At 36.5% G+C, this 27,055-nt stretch overlaps 1 protein-coding gene across 1 annotated transcript; it reads left to right on the plus strand.

The window, feature by feature from the left end:
• Positions 1 to 526: 526 nt before the first annotated feature.
• LOC146145757 (uncharacterized) lies at positions 527 to 27,030 on the plus strand. Its single transcript, XM_083390674.1, has 7 exons — positions 527 to 574; positions 21,108 to 21,177; positions 21,967 to 22,115; positions 22,912 to 23,021; positions 25,572 to 25,673; positions 26,067 to 26,161; positions 26,738 to 27,030. Exons 1-7 carry the CDS (start codon positions 527 to 529, stop codon positions 27,028 to 27,030), a joined length of 867 nt encoding a protein of 288 aa, XP_083246800.1.
• Positions 27,031 to 27,055: the final 25 nt, after the last annotated feature.

Consider the following 27,055-nt stretch of genomic DNA (forward strand, 5'->3'; position numbering starts at 1 on the left):
AACTAATCGACCGCTGAATGCCGAAGTAAGCTGTGTGCGTAAGTCGGAGTCATTCGGAAAGGGCAAAACTGCTGGTGAAACACGAACACTACGCAAAGGCGGCAAATAAGTCGACCCTAATCCGATTCCGACGCATTGACGGGCCTTTTCACATCTGCCGCGTTGCCTCCCCAATGCCTATATACAGCTACAAGTCACAGATCCGTCCAAATGCCTTCGCGACACTTTCCAATTGGTATATCCGCATGGAGAGCGTTTAAAGCGCGTGATTTCGACGCGAAAGTCAGTTTTGCGTTTGAAGATTGCCGCTAATCGTCGGATTAATCTGGCAACGCTAATCCCCGGTTGATTAGTGCATCTGGCGTTGTTTATCCATAACGCAAGATTCACTGCATGTTGTATCTCTTTCCTTATGTTGTCAAATTGGACGTGTTAGTTAGTAAGTAACTACAAATAACGTTAATTTTTCGTTGGCGCTGAAATTTAAATACACAAAGTATGACAAAGAAACAAATTCATGCGCGATATGGACGGAGCAGCAATCGGTCCAATGGATCTTTCTGTCAGCAGCACAGTAATAATTATAATGTTGTGTTTCGATGAATAATACTTTTTGTATTTTCAGTTTTCTTTTGCGTTTTTATGAAGTGTTTTTTTGTAGCATACAGTCTATCGTGTTTTAAAGGGTGGCTGACATGGTGACCTTGAGGTCTTCCGCCACCCTGCACGTTAATTTCTTCGTTTCTTTGCGTAGTTTTCAAAACCATAACAAACGTGCCAATAAAAATATCTATCTATCTATCTGGCGACGGGCCAGCAGATTTCGGGGGCGCATATGAAACTGACAAAATTTGAAAGGTTAGGGTCTTTTTAGTGTTATTTCGAATTTATTTACGTATTTTGCAAAGCAATTTTATTTAGTACCTTAGCCTGCTTATTTTTTATGTAAAACCAGTGTTTTCAGAAAAACAAATGCAATTTGACGCGACTGTATACGTTTTTATTTTCCCATATTTGATCAAAAAAGCCTTGCAAGTTTTAACGTAAGTTTTGTGAATGTTTTCTGGGAACTTGGTCCGCAAAGAACTTTGCCCTTAAGTTTCGCATCTTTGTAGGAATTACGATAAAACCAACATCTTAAAGTCTATACGTACGGTATTTCAGACCATGTTGACGCGGAGTTTTGTAAAAGAAAATCGAGGCATGTACAACAGGGGAACCCTAATATTGCGCGTGATTTATTTTGTAAAAAGTTGCCGTGAAGACTAACCTGCGATTTGATAAATGGTGCGTCTATATTATAAAGCAGTGTTCCTCAACCTAGGAGTCGCAATCTAAAGTTGGGTCTTCAATTGTTTTTTTGGGCCGCTGATGGCAGTAGTTCGCATGGTTAGATTTATTGAGATAGGAATGGGCAAGGTTTCTTCCAAATTTATTAAAATTGTGGGAGAAATACGAATAAATGGCTCAAATTAATTAAATTCAAATTTATTTACGTCATTTGTCCTGTTTTGTTTACTTACGAAACGTTCAGTGAAGATAATCGGGTTTCCAAAAATTCACTGTTATTCTAACTAAAGTGTCTATGTGCGTTATTTGTTTAATTAAGGCATGCTCGTTACGAAAAATAAACTAATCAGCTAATCGAATGGAGGTCGATAAAAAACGTGGCAAATTAACTCGCCTTGCTAACGTGAAAGCGTACATTGTAGCAATGTTGTGAACAAGTGATTCTACATTTGTTAAGTCCCAGTCAAGTATTTTTCCAAAAACAACCAGCCAAACCCAGTACAAGTCACCAGTTACCCAAGTCAAGTCATTAAAGCAAGTCAACTTCAAGTCACGTCATTGCAATAAAAATAAAGCCCAAAACTATTAAAATTGGCAAACTCGTCCGACTATGAGCCACAACTAAACTAAAAATAACAGAAACGCAATATACAGCAAGCAAATTGTTTTATATGCCAAATTTGAGAATATAATATGCCGATCAAGTCAAGTCAATCAATGCAAATATTTCAAAACAGTAACTTAAGTGCACTTAAGTCAAGTCATTGGCTTAGATCAGGGGTCGGGAACCTTTTTAGTTACGGGAGCCATAAAGCCTAATATTCTTGGCTGTATTTCCATGAGAGCCATATAATACTTTTTACATCTAGTTATACTCTAGGTTGACAAAAATAGAGATAGCAACAGGCCCTTTATTTTGTTCTCATTTAAAAAACCGCACATACTATAAGCACGAAAAAATAATTTAGCTAAGTTTGCTTTAGTTAAGGAAGAGCAAGGCCTTTTGGATATAAAGAGATTCCATCAAACGGGATAGCAGTTCCGAAAATACAAATAGGGCTCGCGCGAATCGCCGAAAAATTTACTACTATGCGTGTTAAAAAACTTAGCTTATTACAGCACTGCAATGTAGATAGGTAAGAGAGAAACCTTGTAAAGTTCATCATCGCAAGAATAACAAGGAAAAAGCGCGATCTGATGACAAGAAATCGTTCCAGCGTCACTCCGTTGAAATATTAATAGATATAAGACGCATATGGCTTGGCCGTCATCACGTATAACAACAGTATATATGCTCCAGCGACAGCGTGCTTCTTAAAACAAGCGTCTACGGTCGAAAAAGCTAATTTGTAATACAGGATTAGAAAACTCAGGCTGACGTGCGAGTGTTATCGTCTGCTGGTTTTTGGCCCGTTCGATACGTTTAATTTTAATGAGCTTGAAATTGCAGCAATCGTGGTGGCCACTGTAAGTTTAATCGCTCGAAATAATCAGGAAAACATGTTTGCCTTGCGAAAGAAGGTTTAGGGGTTTGCGCAACGAGTTCTTAAAACTAAGTTTACCAGAAAAATGCAACGCAGAACGAATTACGGGCTGCTCTGAAGAATGAAGCGATTTGAAAAAAATTATACTTTGCCAATTAAAGCATTTCTTACGGAAAGTATAATATTTGTGAAGCAATCCAATGGACCTTTTTATGAGGGCTATATAGCTAATAGAAAATTAAAAAATATTTAGGAGCTAAAACTGTTTTCTTGGATGATTTTTTTTTAATTAAACGTGAACATGAAAGAGAGTATAGTTACGACACCCGAGAAATATGTCATCGTTAGGCTAAAAAACTCTAGGCTGGGTCAATGTTGCTTAGAAGTGACAAACATAAACAACGTGTTTAGTGGAAATATGAGTTAAACGACATAAAGCTGTTTGTTTTATTTTTTTAATATTTTAAACGAATTTTTAATTATTTTAGTTTAATATAGTATGCAGCTTTAAACAGTTAAAATAATACGACTACATATATAGTCTACTTTGTGGAGGAGTTTAAGATGACGCTAGTACTCTTAATTTTATAGCGTTTAAATCGATTCCAAATCGCCGTGAAAAGTGTTTTAAGATGAAAGTTTCCCAGGGGGGAAAATAATTTGCAAACCACAGGTTTTACAGCGCTTCTGAGGTTCGGTTTATCTCCGTCTAGTTTAAGTTGTTTTAAAAGTTCAATTTCAAACCTACTTTTTCACATGAAGGTTAAACTAAGTACACAACTTGGTTAATCAAAATTCGGTTTGTTTGGATGTTATAGGATAAATATATTTAGTTCCCTAAAGCATCATCAGTATCTTAATTGGAATAAATTTGGTTCGTGATACTGTTTTGAGAAAGATAAATATGTTTATCATATAACATCCAAACAAACTGATTTTCGGTTTACGGTTTCTGTACCTAGTTTAATCTTCATAATTGATGTGCAACCAGAATCGTTTGTTTTCACCATTTAGATTAAGGCAGATTCTGTTATTCGAACGAAAATTCTGATTCTACCATTTCTGTTTTTAATCAGGCTGTATTTTAGCTAGCGAGGAAAGGGGTTTAAAAATCACACAAATTACTTCCATTAGGATTTGAAAAATCTTTGCTCATAGGTCGCCCCATTTATTAGTCACTGTTTCATTTAACCACAAACTTTCGTAGCTAAAGAAACGACCTTATTAAAAAATTCACAATACATTGGTAGTGGAAGCACTGTACAGGTTTTTCATTTGCGAAAGGTCAATGGGACATTTCATTGGTAATATTGGGCCATAAAAGGGCGTGTCTTTATGGAATCCAAAACTATTGGCAGCAGGTTTCTGGTTGTCGATCACTGCTCCTCTGAAAAAAACTCAAAGTTTAAAAACCCGAGTAAAACTATAGGATCATACATTGCTATGTATATGTATTTTACTTTACTTACAGGGTCTGACGATTCCAGCATAGGCAAAATATATATTCCTTTCAAAAAATGTCTGAACCTGATTTCACTAGGGCTTTCAACTTTGAGTTTTATTATTTAAGCCATAACGTTCGATAAAATCGACTCATTTCGCTGTTTTTAGACGCATCAGTGTTATTATCGCTATAGGAAACGTCGTTTGTTTTAAATAAAGTAGACGTTTGGGCTGTAATTAATCAAGGCAGGACCCAACGTCACAAAATGTCAGCAGAGCAGTCGAAAGTTGAAGGGTCACGGAGTTACGACGAATTGGAGTGACAGTGAAACGTCAGAAGGGGTTTAAATGCCGCCCTTTGCCCGCGGTAAGAAGTAGCGTGATTTTAACGCTTTTTCAGTCAGCTTATGTGACAAAGTTAGCGATTTTATTTTAAATTACTAAAAGGCGAAAACAATAGATTTCCTAACCTTGTTTCTTTTTACCAACCGGGGATCTTTAAATCTTATCACTTTAGTGACAAAATTTAGGCTGGGGCTATTAAATCTAGTCCAAAAAAAAAAAGAAATTTAAAGTAAATAGAAAACGGACATCTTCGCCACTGTTAGTAATTAAAGTTTAAAGCGCAACTTTAATGTTTTCCAACATAGTCTACCTTACCCACCACATTCTCAGTGGCATTAATTTCACTCTACAGCAGGCATTAAATTTATTCCTTCGTTTTTAATTATGCAATATTGCGTTATTTAGGAGAAAACAAGAAAAAGGGACATCAAATAAAGCCTAGCTTGGGCGACTGGGCCGTGTTTTGCCACAACATGCAAAGTGCGGCAGGAGTTAATTAAGCATTAGCGCTTTGTTATTTCTGCAGGCAACGCTACTGGCACCTACGACTCGGGCTAATTAAAAAAAATAAAAGAAAAAAAGCAGCGGCGCCGCCACAAAAGCCAAAAGCATGGCCCTGTGAGGAAATTTGGCGGACCAGTGTGCGCTTAGAGCGGATAAATATCGTCGGATGGCGCGTATAGGCGACTGGCAGTTATCGATTTGCGTTATGTGCAAGTGCGCTGCGCTATTGGATTACAGCGGTTTGAAAAGGTGGTTTTGCCAGTCGATTTGATCGGCATTATTGCGCCGCGCGCTCAAGTGTAGTAAATCTCAGTGTTACTCCTGTTTGTTTTGTTATAGGCGTGAAACCAGCATCGTTCGTCTAAAACAGTAAGAAAAAAAGGAAAGCTGAAAGGTTAAATATTGACTTGTGTCGTCATAAAAGCGCTAACCTTCGACAGATTTTTCTGGCTTTTGTTTTACTTTCTACAATCTACAGACTATAAATTGGCAACTTAGAGCTGCCAGGCGAGTTGATGTAGCCGGTTTGTTGATATAGTGTAAGTACGTTTGTTTAATTGATGAAATAATAATAACATTATTATTTTTTGTTAATATCGGGATCTAAGCCTGCTCCGACATTTCTAGTTTTTGATGTTTTTTCCATTTTGTAAATCCAAGCAAAACCAAAAAGGTGGTAAAAAAGATCAAATAGAATCCATTTGAATAGGAATCTTAGTAGAACTGACGATGCTATTCGCGTAACTATATAGTATTTTGCTCTGGTTAAATAAACTTGTTTTGGATCTTTTTTACAACCTTTGTCGTTTTGCTTGAATCGTACTTTTGTTTAATGCATCCAGTGCCTATAGGCCTATATATCATATAGGCACTGATGCAGCTATTTGCGGATATTTAAGTTTATTTTGTCACAAAGCGAGAAAATTTATGTAGAGCAGATAAATTATTTTGTAATTTAGCCTAAAGAAGAAGTTTCCGGTAATATCTAGCCCAGCTTTTTACAACTCAAGTCTACAACGAAGCGCTAGAGTTCAGATTGACTCACTATGTTTTAGCGCAGTGTTTTCTAACCTTTTTGGCTTATGTCGCCCTAAATAGTTTGTCGCACCCATCTAGTTTTTTTTTCACTCAGTGGTTTACTGTGATGTCACAATAAAGAAATTTGAAACAGCACAAATTAACTGTATACAATGAATAGGAAAATATTCTTTACTTATTCTCAACTACACAGAAAATAGCAAAGAATTTCGTACACAGAAAATAGCAACAAGAAGTTTGCGAATGGGAAAAAATTGGACTCAAATATATCTCGGTACCTTTGAACGTTTTCAATGGGGCTGTTATAGAGGTTAAACACAATTGTAGTAAATTATTTTTTAGATAAATAATTTTAGTTATAAAATTTCTCAGAATATTTCATTTTACCTTATTTTTTAAAACACATTTAGTAATAAAATTTCTCAGATTAAGTAATACTTCGTTTTAACTTTTTCTCAACTAAAAATCGAGATCTTTTGAAATTTACAAAACTAAAAATTGCGAATTCCTAATAAGGCTTTTGTGGCAAAATTTTAGTGTCATCGTTAAGTAAAACGAATTACCAGTTCAATGTGTTCTTTGGGCCATGGCATTAGTTTAAATACAGCGAAGTAATTGCATGTTATTATAACATTTTGTATGTAACTTTTAATCGTGGTTAGAAAATATTGATATATAGTTATGCGTAGCAGGCAAAATCCTTAATCCCTAAGAAATAAACTTACACCACGGCCGAGGACTTACTATAGTGCCCTTGACAGCAAAGCATATGTGACATATACCCGATAAACCTTACGGTATGGAGGGATGGGCTATAACATGCATGGTTAGGTTGTGTGAGACACGTATGGCTTGATATTGATTCGGTTGTTGGCACATACATTGCTTTGTAGCGACAAGCAACCCTATTTTACGTAGAACTGAGCTTACAATGTCTGCGTTATACACTGAAAGTGAAATCAACGAACTTTAAGCTGAAGTAAAATCGTTTGGCATACGCTTCAGACTTTTATTACAGTGATGCGCATGCGCTTCAAATAAATGTCTTATGGTTGAAAATGAGAAGATATTTTCGGACGTACATACACAGCATTTATTTTGCCGGATAGATTTGATTCTTTATCGAACTACAACCGCCATTATACTTCCAACTCCAAAATTAATCACATTTCAGCATAGCTTACTGTGAATAAAAGGCTTAGGATTGTTTAAAATTGCTTGACAGAAAATTTAGGTTATTTTTTACAAAGCTGTGTCCGTTGCTTGGTTATCTAGTTGTTATTCTGCGTGAAGTGCATTAAAAGCAGTAGAAAGACGCAGACTTAGCAGGCTGGGCAGAAAACTTGATAAAAATTGATCGTAAAAGATATTTAATTGAATTTCGGACGACAGCTTAGCTTGGCAATTGCTGGTTTTTACACGTACAGTAAGTGTAGTGGTCGAAAATTGCTGTGTCAAACATCTAAGCCAGTTTCCTCTGTAAGATATACTGAACAAATATTTATTGTAGTGGGAGTGAGCATTTTAAGGCAGTTATAAGGGTCTTGTGTGAATTACAAACTTTGTGAACTGGTGGAATTAGACTAACAATTAGGCGGAATACAAAAAGTTTAAATTAAAATATACGCAGCTTCTCGTTTTTGTGCTTTTTCAATGTTTGTAAACTTTGTCCAGGTTTATTTTGTATCTTTATAGAAACTTAGTTGTCCAAGATTCAAACTTTAAGACAAAAAATATTCTTAACTCGTACAACTGCCCCTTGATTTTCGTTCAATTAATAATAAAAATACATGTAATTACAGATTTTAGAAACGTTGCAAGCGTAAAAGGATTTTTAACTTGTTCCGCAATGAGACTAAATTCGCTCCAAAAGGTATGTGTGTAAGTGAGTTATAAAAAGGGTATATTTTCATTCTTTTCCTAGTGTAAGGTTCTATGGTAACTGATTAAGAAATATGGCTCTTGGTCTCTGACTGGTTGCCCACCCCTGGTATAGGACAAACATACCATTGTTTTTGAGTTAGCCTGTATGCATTCGCTAACTATAAAGGTATCCAAGACATTTAATTGCGACACCGATACCCGACGATTTGGACAAGAAGTACCGCGAGCCAATCTAACAAATTTCTATATAGCGTCACGCTCATAACTAAATTGCCTAAGTCATTTTTTACACATTTTCAAAGTTTTTGATTCAGTCACTCCTTGTTACCATCCCCATCCATAGAAAAAGTTCTCTGGTCATTTTTAGGTCATTTCCCACTCGCTTGTGCAAAAATATGACTTGGGCACTTTTTCTATGGATCGAGATGGTAACAAGGAGTGACTTGGTCAAACACTCTGAAAATCATAAAAAATGACTTAGGCAATTTGGTTATGAGCGTGACGATCAGTCAAAAAGGCAAAATGTGGTAACTGATTTGTTCCAGGTAATAACATTTGTAAAAAGAAAACAGCAAATAAAGGAAAAGAAAGGTTGTCAATGAAATATTTTCAGACGTTTTAAAACTTAATGCTAACTTTGACCAGATTAGGAAAACCTTAAAGTAACATTGATAATACCTTCTGATATAAATACAGTGGAATAATTTCCCGGTAATACATTTCCCGATATTAAAAGAATTGAAGAATATAACATGTCGTCTTTTTAACACCAGCATCTAGAATTGCACGACTAGTAAAAAAATTTAAAGCGTTAAATACGAAGATAGTGGTTTGCAATGCAGCTCTGGTGGATCCTTCTATCTTTGAAGTTAACAATTTCGACACAAACTGTCGCGGCATTCAACCCAACGAGAAGTGAAGTCGCTTTCAGCAAGGAGAATCAAGTAAGACAATTGCTTCGGTCATCGCTGAGGCCTAAATCGCTAAGTTACAATACAGGCTTTGTAAATCCGTTAATTTGAAGAAACTTTGTGTTTTGTACCTGATTGTTGTTAAGCAGCAGTGCGTAAACATATCATTCAAGTATTTTTTTCCAGTTAAGTCATTTGAAAAATTAAGTCATTTGAAAAAAAGTAATAAAATGCCCAAGCCATGACCTATATAGCTGGGGTCGGGAACCTATGGCTCTTTTTGTGACGCTATATGGCTCTTTTGATGAACGAATGTTGCTTGCAGAAAAATCTAAGCTATCATTTCTCAGCATGATCTCAAATAAAACTGCACGCGGCTAAATCGATTTCCTAACTTTACTGTTTGCAAATCTCAGTTTTGCCAAACGCTTGTTGGGATCCCAGTTAAAACGCAACTCAGTAACGGCAAGGGGGCGGGGTTTGGGCAGGGCTACCTCAACCACACTGTGACGTCATAACGGGGCGTCGTGGCACCGGCAACTTTTGCCCCTGCGTCTTTGCGAAAACCACGCAGACACTCAAACGAAAAGGCCCGTGTCTTAAAACTGCTTCATAATTTATAGCGCCGTTGGCACGCTAGCGCTTTTGAGGAGGAGGGGGTGCATTTGGTACACGGCGGCCGGCTACCTAATTTCGCGACACCCCCTCGTGAGGATTGAGGGGGGGGGGCTTTGGAACTTTTTTACCTGACAAATAATAATTTGGAAAAAAATATTTTACGTGTACCCCTTTATTCAACATTTAGGCAAGTAACGTTTAAAGACAGTTTAAACTTTAAAGGAATAACTTTGGAGCATTGTGGTTGGAGGTTGTAGTAAGACGTAATAAAAATAATGTTGAAAATAAATAAAGAGTTATTCGAAACGTTCAAAATGATACCTACTTCTGTATAGGCTTTGATATTCTTATAACACGTTAACTGATTATAGCAATTTTTAAGCAAAATACATTTCAAATGTCGTTAAAGCAATCAAATCTGGCCGACATGAACGCCATTTTCGTGAAGACCTTTCCAAAACAAAGTTTAGAACTTTGTTCAAAATATTTAGTCAAACTGACTTAGATATAAAAGTGTGCAGCAGCAAGAATTTTATATCATATTTTTACGCAAAATTTTATACACCGCATTAAAGCATAAAAAAAATAGTCTCCCTTAATACCCCAGTTAATGGACAACGGGTTTACGATGATAAACGCGTGGATAGAAGGTTGTGAGTTGAGCGATCGACCCGCATTTTCTGATCTTTCTTCATTAGGTTTCTCGTCAGGGTAGAAAGATGTTTCATCAAATGACGCGCGCTGCGGTGATTCATATTTCGTCGCGCAATTAGCGAAAGCGAGGTAATTAAAAAAAGAAAAAAATGCGTTTTTTTTAAAAAGACTAAAATTCGCTTCTACATATGTCCCTTGAAAAACAATGGTGAAATCATTATTATCGTCACAGGAATACCCAACGCCAACAGAAGACTCCAGTTAAAGTACATTAACAATGTTATTCCAATTGTGTGGGTCATCGTCCAATGTGTGATTTAAAAAGCCGATATTTAATATTTTACAATATTTTTAGATACCGTAAGTAGATAATAATAGAGTTGAGTTAACTACACCGATATTTGCTTCACATAAAATATCACCAGACAGTGCATAAATTCTTAAATGCATAAACACGACCATAAAATAATAACTTAACGTCTGTGATTTCAAATACGCGCAAAACTTTTATTCCTTTAAAATTGATTAACGTTTCGAAAATCGCAAAAAATGCTTTAACACCTTTAAAAAAATATTTCCGGAATGTACTTCATAAAAAGTTCCGAAAAAGTAAAAAAAAGTTCAGAAAAAGTAAAAGAAAGTTTACCCATTTTTCGCGAGGGCGAAAAAGGACAAAGCAAATTCAGCCATCTCGAAGGAAAGGTTTAGAATTTAATTAAAATACGATATTAATTTGGCGCTGAAATTAAGATGAAGTTTTATCCGAATGCGATCAGTCAGAGAGACTTAACGAAGACAAATGTGAGGAAATTGTAACGATCAATAGACGTTAACACAGCAGTGAAAACTTTAATAGAGATCAATTCGATTTCTTTTTTAAAATGTTAATTCTTTTTTTAAATTTTAATTCAATTTCGTAGGTTCGAATACTAAATACTAAAATATCGTTTCCATTGTTTCAAAAAACAAAATGCACAATAACTTAAGATTATTGGATTAAATCCGAAATAACCGAACTTAAGTCTCGCGAAAACGATTTGCACGAATTTGGTCGCGATTAAATACTCTAAGAAAAGTAGAAAAGTTCTTTCGTTAAACACTTGTAAAATGTATCACAAAAATTTTACACTTTTTACTTCATTTTGCTTCTTTTTCAGCAACCAACATCCGTTACGTTGCTTCAAGACGTTTAACAAGGTCTTCGGCGGTTTTTGATGGGTTATTTTTTTGCCGCCACATTTTCAGTGCATGCGCCGCCCTCCTGTTAACCGTGAATTCGTCCTTAATTAATTAAATTACCTACATCTTATTAAAACGAAACATCTCATTAAAACGAAATTAAAAAAATGGACGCTAAATATCTGACCCATACTTATTAAGCCGATATGTAAGCATTTCGGAAAAACAAAATAGATTATTAAAGTTAAAAAATGTTATGGTTTTTTTGCTACTGCTCAGTCTATAATTTAGCTCGATTATGTTTACGGGGAGTTTTTTGCTAATAATTCAGGTATAACATGGAGACTGCTTATCCTTTTTTTCTAAATTAATAATTCATCGTAGCGATATTTCTCATGAGCCTAATTTAGTATAAAAACAAACAGGCACTGAAATGAAGCCACACTTAACAGTTAGGGCGTTTGCAAATGGCAGGGGTTCTCAAACCGGGGTCCGTAGACCCCTTTGTGGTATGCGGCCTATTTTGTTCAAGTTTCATGAAAGTCAATATAAAGTTTTGTTCCTTCATTTGAAATTGGGAATAAGTTTTTAAAAGGAAAATAAATTTGAATAAAAACACGCCTTCTCCTTAAAGGTATTTAGTCGAATTTAGTTTTACGTGATTTCGGCATCAAAGAGCAAATTTCTTAGTCTTTTCTATGACGTCATTTCTGAAAAAATTAGGCCGACTCTGACCAGGTAAAAAAATGAATTATTTGAACAAAAACGATTTGGCGCCTTCTCATTTAAATGTATTTAGTCTCGATTTTAGTGTTCATGAACTCGACATAAAACAGCAAGTTTCTCATTCTTTTTTCTATTTTTTCCATCTCTGAAAAATTCATGCCGACAGCTGTTGGTCCACGTAAACTAAAAAGGTTCTTTAGGGGTCCGGGTTAAAATGACTTTCGAGATCCCCTGGTCTGGCGGATTAATAATATCGCTATTTTGAAAAACAAAACAAAAAATTCCTACTGTGGAACATTTTCAAACCATGTATTGTGTTTGGATGTATTACATGACACCCCTATGAGTGGATTTTTGAATATCCACCCTATTCTAGTTGCGTAAATGGGTGAAATACAGGCTGTAAAGCCGAACTCAGGACTTGAAGAAATCTCACATTTGCCCGGTGTCGGACTCGGGTTATTTTCAACCGACTCCGCAGCTCTGTCGAAAGCAATCAGGCGCCAGTCATAAATGATTCGCTTACTAGCATCGAAAACCGCACCAAACCGACTTCTTTTCGACTCGAGCCTAATTGTTCTTCGTTCTCGAGGCGAAGAGTCGATAACCGAAAAAAAAAAACGATAGGTCTTAGCAGCGAGCTGTTTTCTTTGAATCGACTTCGCACGGGCTTGGGTGGTGGGTCGATTGATTTCCTGCTATCATGATTTACGACTCGGGTCTCTTATCACCACGACTTCACCAAAGCTGATTGATAAAACGCCGGCCCTGAATTGAAGTTGTACTTTTCGTTGGCGACCTTTTGGCCGCGTAATGAGAGGGAAGAAATCCCGGCCATTTTCGACTTTTTTGCCTCTTCTTTGGGGGTGGGGGATCTAACTTATTGATTTGGCAACGCGTTAAATTTAATGGCGAAGCAAATCTATATTTTAATAGATTTTCACTAACTTCTCACCACGCCAGAATCGATACATAATTTGTTAACAACACCACTACTCTAGAACAGGGGCGTATTAGGGATTCTTGTTTGGGGAACATGTATTCACAGCCATATTTTCCTTTGTCACAAACAACCACGGGTTAGAAATAAGACGAAAAAATGTTACTATTTTTTTACTTATTTTTTATTTTTTTATTTATTTATTTTTTTTTTATTAATACATTTCCACTGACTGCTCTCTATGCTAGAATCAATACATAAATTGTTAACAACGCTAATACTCTAGAACAGGGGCGGTTCAACGAACTTTGTTTAAGGGAACAATAACATTTTCAGGGACGTCGTTATAAATGTACATGACGTAAATTTAAATTGATTAAAAACTAAATGCGAGACACAATGCGGAAAGACGAGCGGCACTAATTAACTCTTTTGAATATTGAAAATGACGTTCTGAAGTCAATGAACTCTTTAGAAATAATTGCCACAAATTTGGAGAGATCTAAATGCGTCGAATTACATTTGACTTTTGTTGCTGCAGAATGTAGATCAAATCTATTAATCTTTAATTACTTCACGGTTATCATATGTAGGCCTACATGAAATCAATCTGCTACAGGCCCGCACTTAGTTAATCTGGCAACGCGTAAAACAATGAAACTTACAAGCACCCGCTGTTCGCAATTATGCAGCTGAAAACCAGTTGAACTGCGCGAATCGCGAAAAAAAAGTAAAATACGCTTATAGGAAGCTTCGCGAAAAATCAACATTTTGCGTATGTTTAGCCGCCGATCATTTTACAAATCTTCAAAAAAGAATCAATGAGTTCTTTTAACGGAAAGGTGTTTATACAGATTTAAGGTTCGAACTTAAGAGAAATTAGAAGAATCCGTTACAACAATTGTAATTTAAGGTAGCATTTGTAAAACGTCAACATGTTACTTGATAATAAATTGCAAAGCCAAAAAGGTCGAGTAAAGCGACAGCATCTTGATTAAGACGTTTCTATACGAACTTGTATCATCTTCAGTTAATGTACAAGCTCGTATCGAAACGTCTTAATCAAGATGCTGTCGATTTACTCGATCTTTTTGGCTTTGCAATTTATTGTCAACATGTTAGTTTTGCAATTAACGAAACTAATTAAAACCCCATTGAATTAGTTCCAATTGATATCTCTATAAAACGATTCGATATTCGGCCGTTTTGTTTAAAAATGGCTTCTCTTAGGCCATATTTAAATGTTAAATGCAGTCAGCCGTAAACTATGTGAGCTGGGTTATAGCTAGGAGCCATCATTACCTAATCGCTTGCCATTCGGTGAGCGATTTGCCTTGCAGATAAAGGCGTTTTCGACTGAAGAAAATACTCCATGAAATTTGTGAAAGACACGACCACTATTAAAGTTTAATGATTTTAGGAGCAAGATCAGATCTTGGACCACGGTAGACAAAACAAATTCAAAAATGACATCATAAATTGACATCACAATACAAATAGACTTCATAAATCTATTGATTTCGCCCCCAAAAATGTAATTGTGAAATGGAGTCTTAATACAGCCTGTGCAAAACCGTTTTACTTTTAATTAAACTGTTTTCTTTGAAAAATATATTACTTTTAAAATATACGCTAATGTTTTAATTAGGTCTTCATGGACCTCCTTAAACTAGTTCACGGATCCCAAGGGGTCACGGACCCCTGTTAAGAACCGCTGTTTTAAAGTATGCCCGGCTAACTTGATGAATCGGCCGGGAAATACACGTAGCGCTTTCTATAAAAAAGTTAACGGTATTGAAAAATAAACGCATAAAGCCATAAACAATAGCAATTGATCGAAACTGTTATAACTACTCTACTCTGACTTATTGAACACTTTATAGCAATTTTTCGTCACCAACGGTGCGTGTACCCCTATAGCTGTACGCAAAATCTTTTCAGGTGCTACGCGAGTCCCTTTCGGGTCCTAAGGTTTGAAAAATTACTGCAAATAAAAACAAAATTAGCCAGTAAAGGTTAAGAACTACTGCTTTAAAGGTATCTCCGTTAATGCCGACCTCCAAAAAAAAAATTTGTAATGTGTCTAGGTGCAAATGTGTGTCAATGCAAATACCAAGGCAACCTTTTTTATTGAATGTTGGAACTCCCAAACTTTGTTGTTTTTATTACGTTTATAACATCAGATATTGTCCAAACAAATATCAACTTGCAGAACAGCCTAACAAAATTAGTTTTGGAGCATAATGGTTGAACGTTGTAAAAAAAAAGTAGTAATTTTTTCAAAGCCAATTATAGGTAGCATTTTTGAATATTATTTTGTTCATTTTCAACATAGTGAGAAGGCACTGATTTTAATTACCTTAGTCAGGGTGTTATTTACAAGGGAAGGTAAACACGCGATCGCCCCAAAAGCAGTAATTGTTGACGCTACAATTGGTGAGCTTGTATGTCTCCGGTTCAACATAGTAGCCCTTTATGTGACTTCTGCTAAAAGCAATAGCTTTCTCATTTTGCCTATGAATATTTAACTCGGTACGCCGTTGACGGTGGGGATGTTAGGTAAATGTCGCGACCTTTAGTAATGCCTTTACACTGGTTTTAATTAAAACGACGCCTTTTTATATGTTTCCTTGGCCTTAGCAGTGTTATAAACAAGTCATTTTGAAATGACTTTAAATTCCAGTTCAAGTCCCAAGTCCAAGGCAAGTCCTATGTAAAATAACTTAAGTCACAGTCAAGTCCAAGTCAGGTCCTTGTCATAAAAATTACACGTTTAGCTATTAAAATTACTCTTTCGATTATGAGCAATACCTTAACTAAAAAATAACCAAAAAGCAACACCTAGAAAATTGTTTTTTCTGCAAAAAGTAGGATAAACAACCAAATTTTATAAATAAGTGCTTAATGAAAACACTTCATTTCACCCAAGTTTTTTGTATAAATGACTTAAGTCAAGTCAAGTCATTTGAAAACACTTAAGTGCATTTAAATGAAGTCATCAAGTTATTTTTTAAAATCAAGTCATTAACTTAAATTATAACAACACTGGGCATTAATAATAACGCTGTGTTCACATTGTACAAAATGTACACCTATATTCGTAGACTTAGCCCCACTAACCTGAGGTACCTGAGTCCTACAAAAATAACTTAAAAAAGTAAGCGAACTATGAAACCTATGCAGTGTAATATGCTAGCAATCAAAGAGAAATACAGGTAAAAAAAATCGCGCTCGCCAGGTGCGCAGCCACGTTTTAAAATGTCTCTATAGGTGCGTCTAAAGTAAGCAAGGTTAAGAAACACTGCATTGAGGTCTCACATTGTCGCATGTATACGTGTGATTATTCTGATTTTCTTTTTAAGCCAAACACTTTTAATGCAGATTCGTTGTATCGAGCCCTTGCAAAATACATAGAAAAACAAACAAATATTTTTTAATTTAATTTTTGTTTTGTTTTGCGTGTTTACTGGTAACAACTGTATGACAGAAACCGCGCAATCTGCCTCAGTCAAGATGACGCAAATCGTTGCGTCATATTTCAATCACGCCTGCGCGCGAGCTCCCATTGTGGCTTCATTGTTACGTCATCGGCTTTGGCGTAATTCGCTTGACGTGCTTGCAATTGCGCGCGTGATTCTCGGTCGCTAATCGATATTTCGACCGATTTAATTAACTATATTCGCGAAAAAATGTACCGAATGAATGGAAGCACAAGATATGAAAAAAACACACTCACATTTATTTAATTCAAGATTTTACGCCGCAACCAAAAGTTTCCATCAACAATTTTTACCCACGTAAATAAGTTTTTTTTAGAATATTTCCGGTTGGAAAATTTAAACGACTAAAATAAAAATAAAATAGAACTTATTTAATTCAAGATTTCGTGCCGTCCCAAATGTTTCAATCAAAGATTTTTACCTGAGTATGTAAGTTTTTTTAGATTATTTTTAATAAATAATAGATAACAAAACAAGCATAGTTCAATTCAGGCTAAAGTCAAGTATGTTTGAATAAATAACAAGTCCCAGTCCAAGTTATCAGTTGCCAAAGTCAAGTTATTATTAGAGCAATTCAACGAAACCCTATCATTAAAACCCAGGGCGTTTGTCCCAAAGACTGAAGTCAAGTCAAGTTTGGCTACGCGATAAAACCGCGGAAATGCAATATAGCGGAAAAAGCAACTACATTTGATTTTTCTCGAGCTATTCCTATAAATCGGTTTCTAATAAACCCGCTCAAAACGTCAAGTGTCAATTTGGACGGGACCGAAACGCTTTTGGCCCATAAAATCGGCCAACGCAGCAATCAATAACGCGAATATTAAAGCCGCATGGGGACCGCAATTCCGGCCGAGATTGCAAAAAAAAACGGCGATCCAATAAAAATGTAGCTCGCCACGTTTCGGAAATAGAACTCAATCGATAAAGGGAATTACGCGGGCGCGAAGAATGGCGTTTTGGGAGCGATTGTCGTCAGATCCGAAGCGCGAAGCTTCAAATCCATGTAATTTGAATGTGGGAAAGTGGTGGGGAGCGTGCTGGACGCATTTGTTTAATGCAGCGGTTATTGGATTTTTATCGAACAGCTGTTGGCCACACAAAACCTGCTACAGCACAGCAGGGGTTCTTAACCTTTTTTGTATGTTTTACCCTCTGCACAAAAATGAATATCAAATTTACCCCCAATTTGTAAACTTGTGCTTATTTATTAATGTAGGAAAGTAACAAATTACATCAGTTATAGCTATTCTGGCTTTTTGCAAGTTTCAATGTCTGGGTAAATTAGTAGATAATGCACAACGAATATTAGATTCAACATGTTAAGTCGGTTTCGTGATTTATATTTGATAGTAAACAATGCAAAGAAGCCACTTTGCATAGGTTAGTTGAATAAAACGGAACTAGAATAAGCAGAGCTTGAATACATATCCTTGGATTTATCCCCTAAAACGAACAAATTTAGCCCTGTTGTAAATATACCCCAGGTTAAGAAAGGCTGTGCTACAGAAAGCTATGTGATACACGGGTGGAAAATCGAAAAAAACGATTAGAACGAAAAGTATAAACGTCAGTTGTATGTCCAAATCAATATTCTAATGACTTAAGTCAAAGACTATTTGTTCCTCAACTATAAGTACTAAATAATCATATAGATCAATGTTTTTCAACCTTTTTCAGCCACAGAACACTTTATACCTCAACATAATTTTGTGGATTGTTTGTACTTTAAAGCTAATTAAGTCCATTGTGTTAACCAGTGATTTTCGACTTAGTCATTCGGCCAGGGGCCACCAAACGGCCCGCAGGCCATATCCGACCGGCCGGGTTAATATTACTCGGCCTTTGGCATATTGCCTATCCCTTTTTTAAAGTAGGTACAGTTGAAATGTAGGCGGGTGCATTTTAAAACTAAATTTTTATCAAGGTCTTAACTGTACGACAATCTAGTAATGCGCTATACAGTTTTTGTTTACATCCGGCCCGCGATGGTCAGGCTTTAGAGTTTTCCGGCCCTTCATGAAAAAAAGTTTGGCGACGCCTGATTTCGGCAAACGACTTGAATCAAACACAAGAACGACCGCGGGCGCAACTTCTTGCATGAGTTGCATTTTGTGGCTTTGCACAAGTTACGGCAGCTGCGGCGGGCATTTATTAACGTGACATTAAAATTTCATGTGATCCGGGGCTTGCGCGTTAGGGATGACTTACCCCGCTTCGAAATCCCTGTTTATTTTCTTAAGGCTACTCGAGTATGGGCTTAACGTTGTTGTTGCTAAAGTTTTGATCGTGACTCGTCTTTGCGGCGCTAACGTGCTCAAGCGGTCGATTCATGTTTTTACTCATATTGAGTTGAGCGGTTTCATTGTAAAACTGGCTTTTCTTAGGAACACTAAACACGGATCTGTTCATAATCTTCAGTAGAAAAAATGTGGCCACAATAAATGATAAAAGATTCATTCTTTTATTTGCATACGTTTCGGCAAGTGCTTATGCAATCGCTTTTGTGGTAACGATGGTTGTTAAACAGACAAAAAAATTGTCGTTTTTTTATTTCCTAGCCATATTAGTAATAACTACCTTTATATCGTTTAACTTGTCAAATGTTCATTTTCAATGGTGTTGTAAGACGTAGCCTCCGAAGCCTTTGGCTAAAACAAATTTAAGACACACTAGAAACGCAATTGAGACTTTTCGGTGGAAACTTTATGTATTTAGGTAGTTAAAATCAGGGAGTCGAACCGGAACCGAACCGGAACTTTATGAACCGGTTTTGGGTCAATTTTTTCCGAACCGTAACCGAACCTGAACCGGTTTTTATAAGATTTTAAGGAGCTAAACCGGAACTGAACCGAAAATTTTGAAAGTACCTGAACCTTAACTAAACCCGAACCTGTAAACAAAAGCGGTTCGCTCCTGCATGACGTCACAACTTCTATTTTACAGAGTCAAGTTACGCCATGTTCGAAATTGAATGAAAAAATCGTTTATTTTTTATTTTTTAGATATTTCAATAATGAGTTGCTGTTTTTTCAATAAGTCACGTAACTTAGATTAAATGACTTACAATTCAAAGATTATTCTTTACATTTATCGACCCACATTTTGGGATTTAACGCAAATTATATTGTATCTGAACCGGAACTGAACCGGTTTTAAAATAACGATGGTCGAACCGGAGCTGAACCGGAACTTTTAAATTGCTCCGAACCGAAACCGGAACTGAACCGGATCGGAAAAAATCCTTGAACCCAAACCGAACCTGAACCGGAAAAGTCAAACGGTTCGACTTCCTGGTTAAAATTGGCCAAAAATACATTTTTTTGGGGGGGCATGGCCGCGTACCCCCCTGAATCCGCCCCTGTCCACAACCGAATAACTCCGCTCCTTATATCGACAGGAGGTTGAGTCTCGGCCAATATTAATTATCAATTTTGAGTCCTTTACAACTGAATCGATTTGTTCCCGGTCCGCGGACTATATTAAGGACAATCATATCGCATCGCTTTTGCGATCTTACCCACTCACGTGCACAACCAGTCAACCATGCATAATTTTAGGCGGCGCCGTAACTGTAGACCTATACAGCTCTGTGTGACATGTCTTGTAATGACTTAAATCGATGATTTGACTCAAGTGCAATTAAGTAACAGTTTTCAAATGACTTGACTTTAGGTAAAATGACATACACTTGAGTCATTTAAAACTTGAATCGACATATGTTAAGGTGCTTTAAATAGGTGAAATTAAAAACAAAATTAGTAAACATTTTTTAGCAAAAATGGGTTATTTTAGTCATTTATTAATTGTAACAAATGTTAACTTGCTATTTGTTATTTTTGGTGTTTGCTTTGCAAATATTGGTCAAAATGTAATGTGTTCACCATTTTTTTAGAAATTTAAGATTAGTTTTTGATGCTAATGCTGTGACTTGGGTCACTTACGACTTGAAGTGGGGATTGACTTGATATTGGCTCTAAATGTCTTGACTGGGATTTAATTTATTTTGTGACTTGTTCGGGAAATTGAATAACGAAAATAGCAAAAGTTGGGCCGAATACGTTCCCATGAGTTTTAACTGGGGCGCGTAGTATTTTGGGGGGTACATGGACTAGGCTACTTTTGGGGCATCTATTTAAGCCTATAATTAATATCTTGGTGTATTTGAAAAATGGAATAAATTAGAACAGAGTTAAATTGCAATTACAAAACGCTTTGGCGCCTCCCCTTAAATTTATTTAGATTCAATTTCAATTTCGGAACACTATATACGGATCTGTTCATAAGTTTAATGGTAAAAATAACGGCCCAAATAGACATAAAAAGCGACATGCTTTATTTATTCTATTCAAACGTTTCGGCAAATGCTCATGCCATCATCAGTGATAATTTCAATTTCACTTTGGCCAAAAACAGTGGGTATGTGAGTCCACTTGTTTTGTACCTCCATCTCTAAATATTTCATGCAGACCTTAAATGTGTTTAGGGTGCGCGTTGAAGAGTTTAAGAACCCCTTGCTATTTACACCATTGTAAATTGTTGTGATTATTTATCAAATGCTTGATTATTTATCAAATGCTTATTTCCACAGGTTTCTTCCATCAATGTCGGGTCGCCATTGCACCGAAGTTCAATGGAAACAGTGCAGGAAATCGTCCGAGGTAATTTCCTGGCATTAAACGTTATGTTAATCCACTAATATTTGCCCTACTGGTCTAAATTAGATTCTAAACTGAAGGCAAAGATCATATTGGTTAGTGGTTATACATACTTATACTGGTTGATCAAAAAGCAGCTTCAGAAGTGCAAGATCACATGTATTAACACACATATCAGTAAGCCTGTTATGATATAAGACATTGGTTCATGAATTACAACGGCTCTTTGCATTGCTCATGCTTTCAATTAGGGCTGCGGTGTCGGTTAAAAACAACCCGAGTCCGACCCGATACCTGGTTTCCATCCATTTAACAAAAATAAGGTGGATATTTAGCAAACCACTCTTAGGGGTTTCGTATAATTTATCTTCCCACCAAACGTAATTGGCAAATATGCTACGACGTGCTATTCCATCTTTACAATCTATACTTTTTGGCCTCTTTTTTGCTAGTGATGAACGGGAACCAGAAAGACCCCAACCGTATCCCGTTTAATTTTACACCTGACATTTTACGCGCCTGGCTCGGTAGTCCCGATTTAGGTCGCACCTTTTGCGTAAACGTCGCTAAAAAGGCGGCGACGCTTAACTTGTGCCTGTTTGTTTTAACTGCATGCGACTGATACTCGAGTCCAAAGTCCCAAGTCCGACTAATGCAGAATAAACCGACTCCGTCGAGTCCCGAGTCCGGCTTCAAGTTTGCAGCGCTGGTTTCAATTCACGAAGAATCCTTTTAATACTGCAATCCAGTATTAAACTGCAGTTTTTACAGCAGCGCCTAATTCCCTTTCAGAGACCAACTCCGACGTGACGTCATACCCTCGTGACGTAAAGCTGGCGCCGGGGCGGAGCAGGAGGGACCTGGGAGGGGCGAGCGGGCCTTTCGGGACCCCGGACCGGTTCCGCTGGAAAGTGAAGCCCAGAAAGCCACCAACGACCCAGGTGGAGCTTATTGTGGTATTGTGGCGGAAACGTATTCTTGGAATAAGATTTTCCCGCGAATTAAGGAATGTTTTCGAGCGATCTTGATTTATGACAGTTGTTTTTAACCTATTTCCTTGCTGCACCCCTTTCAAATCACCAGCCAATTCTCACACCTCCTTCTAGAATTGCTCAAAACCTTTATAATTTTATTATTATACATGTAACTGATAACACAATACCAAAATATGAGTTAGTTTTACATCTAACTGAGCAAAGAAATCCACGCAACCCCTTCGAACAGTTCTCACACCCCCGGTTAAGAAACCCCGATTTAAGAAATGTTTCCATCATATACATGTCCCTTTTAGAAGCAACTTTCTTTTATCTCTCGCCATTTTTTTCGTTTTATTTTACTTGCAGAATACAATTTTAAGGTAACCGTTCCGTTCTGAAAAAGTCCCAAAGCAACCTGAAAATTATTGTCTTTCTGTACTGTTCTGTGAAAATGTATGTCAGCTGCTTGTATATAACATTTTAACACCATAGCGTTTTCTTCAAAAACTATGAAGACAATTTTATTTACAAAAACCTGTTTTATCCAAACATATAGTTATTTTAACAGTTAAATCTCAGTACACATAATAACAAAATGCTGTAATGTTCTGTGCGCTCGACTACCGGAGTCCAAAACGCTTTTTAAAACACAATCTCTATTTTCGTATTTTTTTTGAAACTTAAAGGAATAATCATTTTGTGCGGACCAGCGAAAAAGTATTTTTTTTGGAAATTTTAAGGAATAATATTTTTTGTGCAGACCAGCGGAAAAGGCAATGACGACAATGTGGCGTACACCTACAAGTTCTGGGGAGACAACTTCACGTTGAAAGGCAACGTTTCGGTTCTGCAGTATGGAAACAAGTTGAGGTGAAGACCCTCGCAATCTTAGTGAAAGTAACATTATTCTCAAGGGCTTAAATTTAAGTCAAGTCAGTTTTCGACAGTGTTGTAATGATTTAAGTCATAGACTTGAGTTGACTTAAGTCGTTTTCAAATAAGTTGGTGCTTTTCATTACAATTTATCTCAGGTTTTGCACTTTAAACACTTTTATTGCTGTATATTGCGTTTGTGTTGTTTGTAAGTTGAATTGTTGCTCATAATAGACGAGTTTACCTATTTTTATAGTTTACTTTTATGTCAATGACATCACATGACTAGGGCTTGACTTGTTATTTTTGCAAAATATTTTACTTGGACTTCAGTCATTTAAAAATGACTTGTTTACAACACTGGTTTTCGAATTAACTTAGGTCGATTTAAGTCATTTTACCCTAATATGTAAGGCCAGGTCAATGTAAACAATGGCTTAACAACATCAACTAACAACATTAACTTCAGTCGTTAAAACCCTGCCTGACCAAAAATTTGGATTACCACTTTTGTTATAGCGTTGTTTATGCGGTATTTTCAACGATCTTTACCCGCTCAGCAAAAGTAAGCGTTTTAATAGTTTAACAGTTTACTTTTATTTCAATGACTTGACTGGGACTTGACTTGAGCAAACGATGACTCGAACTGAGACTTGACTAGGTATTTTTGCAAAAGACTTGACATGGACATAAGTTATTTTTCAAATGACTTGCCTGGAACTTTAGTCAATTCAGAATGACTTGTTTACAACAGTGGTTTTCGAATTAACTTAAGTGATTTTGCCTTTAATAATTGATCCAAGTCAATTGAAACAGTGATTCAAGAAAATTGACTTAATTCATTGGAACACTGCCTAACCCAAAATTAGGCCTACCACTCTTTTTATAGCGTTGTTTGTAGTCTCCAACAACCTTGCGTCATAAATGGCTGAAAATGCAAGTCTAAAGTCAAAATTGTCCTTTATTTCTTTTCGTGTTTATCTTTTTTAAATTAGATTAGAATTAAAATTAGAGCATTTCAGTTTTTCCAAACTAGATTAGAATTAGAAATACCGAATTCTTAAAAAAACGAATTTGAAGCAGAATTTAAACTAGAATTACATTCGATCATTCACGATAAATTACCTTTAAATCGAGAATTATTTCAATAAGTTATGTGTGTGATAATTTTTAAGCCTTTTAACATAGCATATGGCATATGCGTTTTAAACTGTAAAAATTACGTTCCAACCAAAGAGTTTGAATTCAAATTCTTTGCTTTGACTAAAAGACTAAATATGCCGTTGAGCGAAGTAGCATTTTCGGTAAAATCCGAATTAGATTAAAACAGAATTAGAGCACACAAGCAATTCACAAATTAGATTAGAATTAGCCGCATTTTGCTCTAATTCATTGAATTAGAAAACTGGAATTATCTAGTTGTCCAAGTCTGCATCAAGGTAACGGTTGTGTGTAGTCTCAACGACCGTCACCCTTTTAGCAAAAGTGAGCTTTTCAAAACGCCGTGTCTAGCGGCCTTCTGCAACGTCCCCCGTAGTGATAACATGCATATTTCATGCGAACAAAGTTAACGATGTGGCCAACTCCGCAGCAAGCGATTCTCCCCGGCGATAACACGAAAGTCTTTAAACGAGCTACTAATGCAGTTTCCAGTTTCACTTAAAAAAAATTGAGCGCCGTGCGGTTTGCTTGATACGCGCCCGACTGACAAGCGTAAAACTACTGCGCGGCAGCTCACATTTGTGGTCTATTCTATGGGGATTTCCAAACTGGCACTAGCACATTTACTTTGGGCAGGGGTTCTTAAACTGGAGTACATGGACTCCTTGCGGTCCGTGAACTAGTTTTTGAGGGTCAATGAAGGCCCATTTAAAAGGTTAGTGTACATTTAAGAGGTAATAAATTTTCAACAAAAAAAAGTTTAAATAAAAAAAAAACGTTTATCACTGAATGTGCTTCGATTCCATTTCATTTACACACTTTTTAGAACGAAGTCAGCAAATTTCAAAAGTTTATTTGTATTTTGATGTTAACATATGACCTCATCTCTGAATTCATTTTGCCTACTGCGGTCCACGCGAAGCAAAAAATTAAAATTGGGGTCCTTGTTAAAAAAAGTTGAAGAACCCATGGCTTATTTCTCAAAATTTTAACAAATTGTGGAAACAATACAAAGACAAATGTTAATTAAATCTAAACTTTGGAGCATAATGGTTGGAGGTTGTATAGTAAGACGTAATAAGAATATCAAAGCCCATACAGAAGTAGGTATCATTTTAAACGTTTCGAATAACTCTTTATTCTCTCTATGTTGAAAATGAATAAAGAGTTATTCGAAACGTTCAAAATGATACCTACTTCTGTATGGGCTTTGATATTCTTATTAAATCTAGACTTGTTAATGCATTGTGTTTTGTTCGCTGACAAAAGTTTAATAAAGAGAAGTGGTTGCTTACGCTTTGCTTTTATAGTAATTTAGTCGCCTTGAAAAAAATCTGACAAACACGATTTAAAGTTTTGTTCTTAAAAACATGTAATGCTTTACAGGGTTCTATTCCGCTACGTCGTGTCCGGGTCAGTCAACGCAACAATGGAAATCGTGAGACAAAGTTTGAAAGACACTTTCGAAAAGTGGCCGCCAGGAACAAGGTAGTTAGTTACTCTTGGACATTTGTACTTTTTGATGTTGTCCTGCTATATGTTACGTTGAACGTAGTCCATGTGCAATTCTAATATACAAAAAGCTTGTTTTCAAGTTTTGTTTTTAGTAATGCAAAGATCCGTCAATTTTCATCTCTGAAAATTTTCATTTCGCTGAGAATATTGTTCAACTCACCCCTGGTTATGGATTAAAATTATTTTTGTTAAACTACTAAATAAACTAAATGAAAGATGCATACGCTTACTTGTACAACAACTGTGATCTAGTCGGAGGCTTCCGATGTATCAAATAAACTGTCAAAGTTTTCGAACTACCAAAGCAGCCTACTGTGTATTTGTTTTCCTACTTTTTCACCAATTGACGCGACTTTGTCTCTGTAGCGCCTCTATGCGGAGGCCCCGAAACTGTCATTTTCAGTCAAAAGACAATCGTTCAGAGTTTGTAAGAAGCAACCTCAAATGCTCACAGCCGCTAAGTAAGTGCAAGATCGGATGTTTTGATCGCAATGTTTTTAATTAATTGCTACATGGTAGTGTAGGGCGTGTTTAATTGTTATTTTATAGATAATAGTATAGCGCTAGAAGCGCTGTAGTTCTCTATTACGACGAAGAAGTAAAACTGTGCAATTTAACAAGTTTAAATATACTTCCTGTAGATTGTGTCAAAATGTTTTTATTTATTTTTTTTTTATTATGAAATTCATCTATATCCCAAGTTTTGCACATAAAATGATTGGATTCCTACATGTTGGTTTTGGTTATTTTTAGTTGAATTATTGATCATCATAATAGAAGGAGTTACGCAATTTTAATTGGTTATCGCTTACCTGTTCTAGTAGTAGTTTCACTTGGAGATGACTTGCTATAATAATGATTTGACTTGGGCAACTGATGACTTAAACTGGGACTTGCTATTTTCTTTTTAAAAACACTTTGATTTGGGAGTTATTTAACAAATGAATTAACCTTTCAAAATGACTTTTTTACAACACTGGCAGCAACAAAATTGTTAAACATATACAAGCTCCATTCACCGCCATATTTCAATTTAGCAAAGCAGAAACCCTTTAAAAACAACAACAACAATGGAATCTTCCCGGGACCCGCTCCGCTCCGGAGCAAAGCAGACACGGTCCATCCTTCCTATGACGCATCCAGGAAGGGCTGCGGAGTATGGAAGACCACTTACCGTAAGAGCTGGCTCTGCATCAGTCCCGCCTACCCTCCTTGTTTTCTCCTGAGGGTCCAGGACTCTGACTACTTGGTCACGGAGACGATTTGCCCAAAGAGGCTGCTCAGCCTCGCCGGGATTTCGCCGGCAAAGAAACTGTACGGGCTGAAATAAGGACGGTTCGTTTCTAGTTTGAGAA

Source organism: Ascidiella aspersa, chromosome 5, assembly GCF_963924565.1.
Source record: "Ascidiella aspersa chromosome 5, kaAscAspe10.2, whole genome shotgun sequence".
In the NCBI taxonomy this organism is placed as follows: Eukaryota; Metazoa; Chordata; class Ascidiacea; order Phlebobranchia; family Ascidiidae; genus Ascidiella; species Ascidiella aspersa.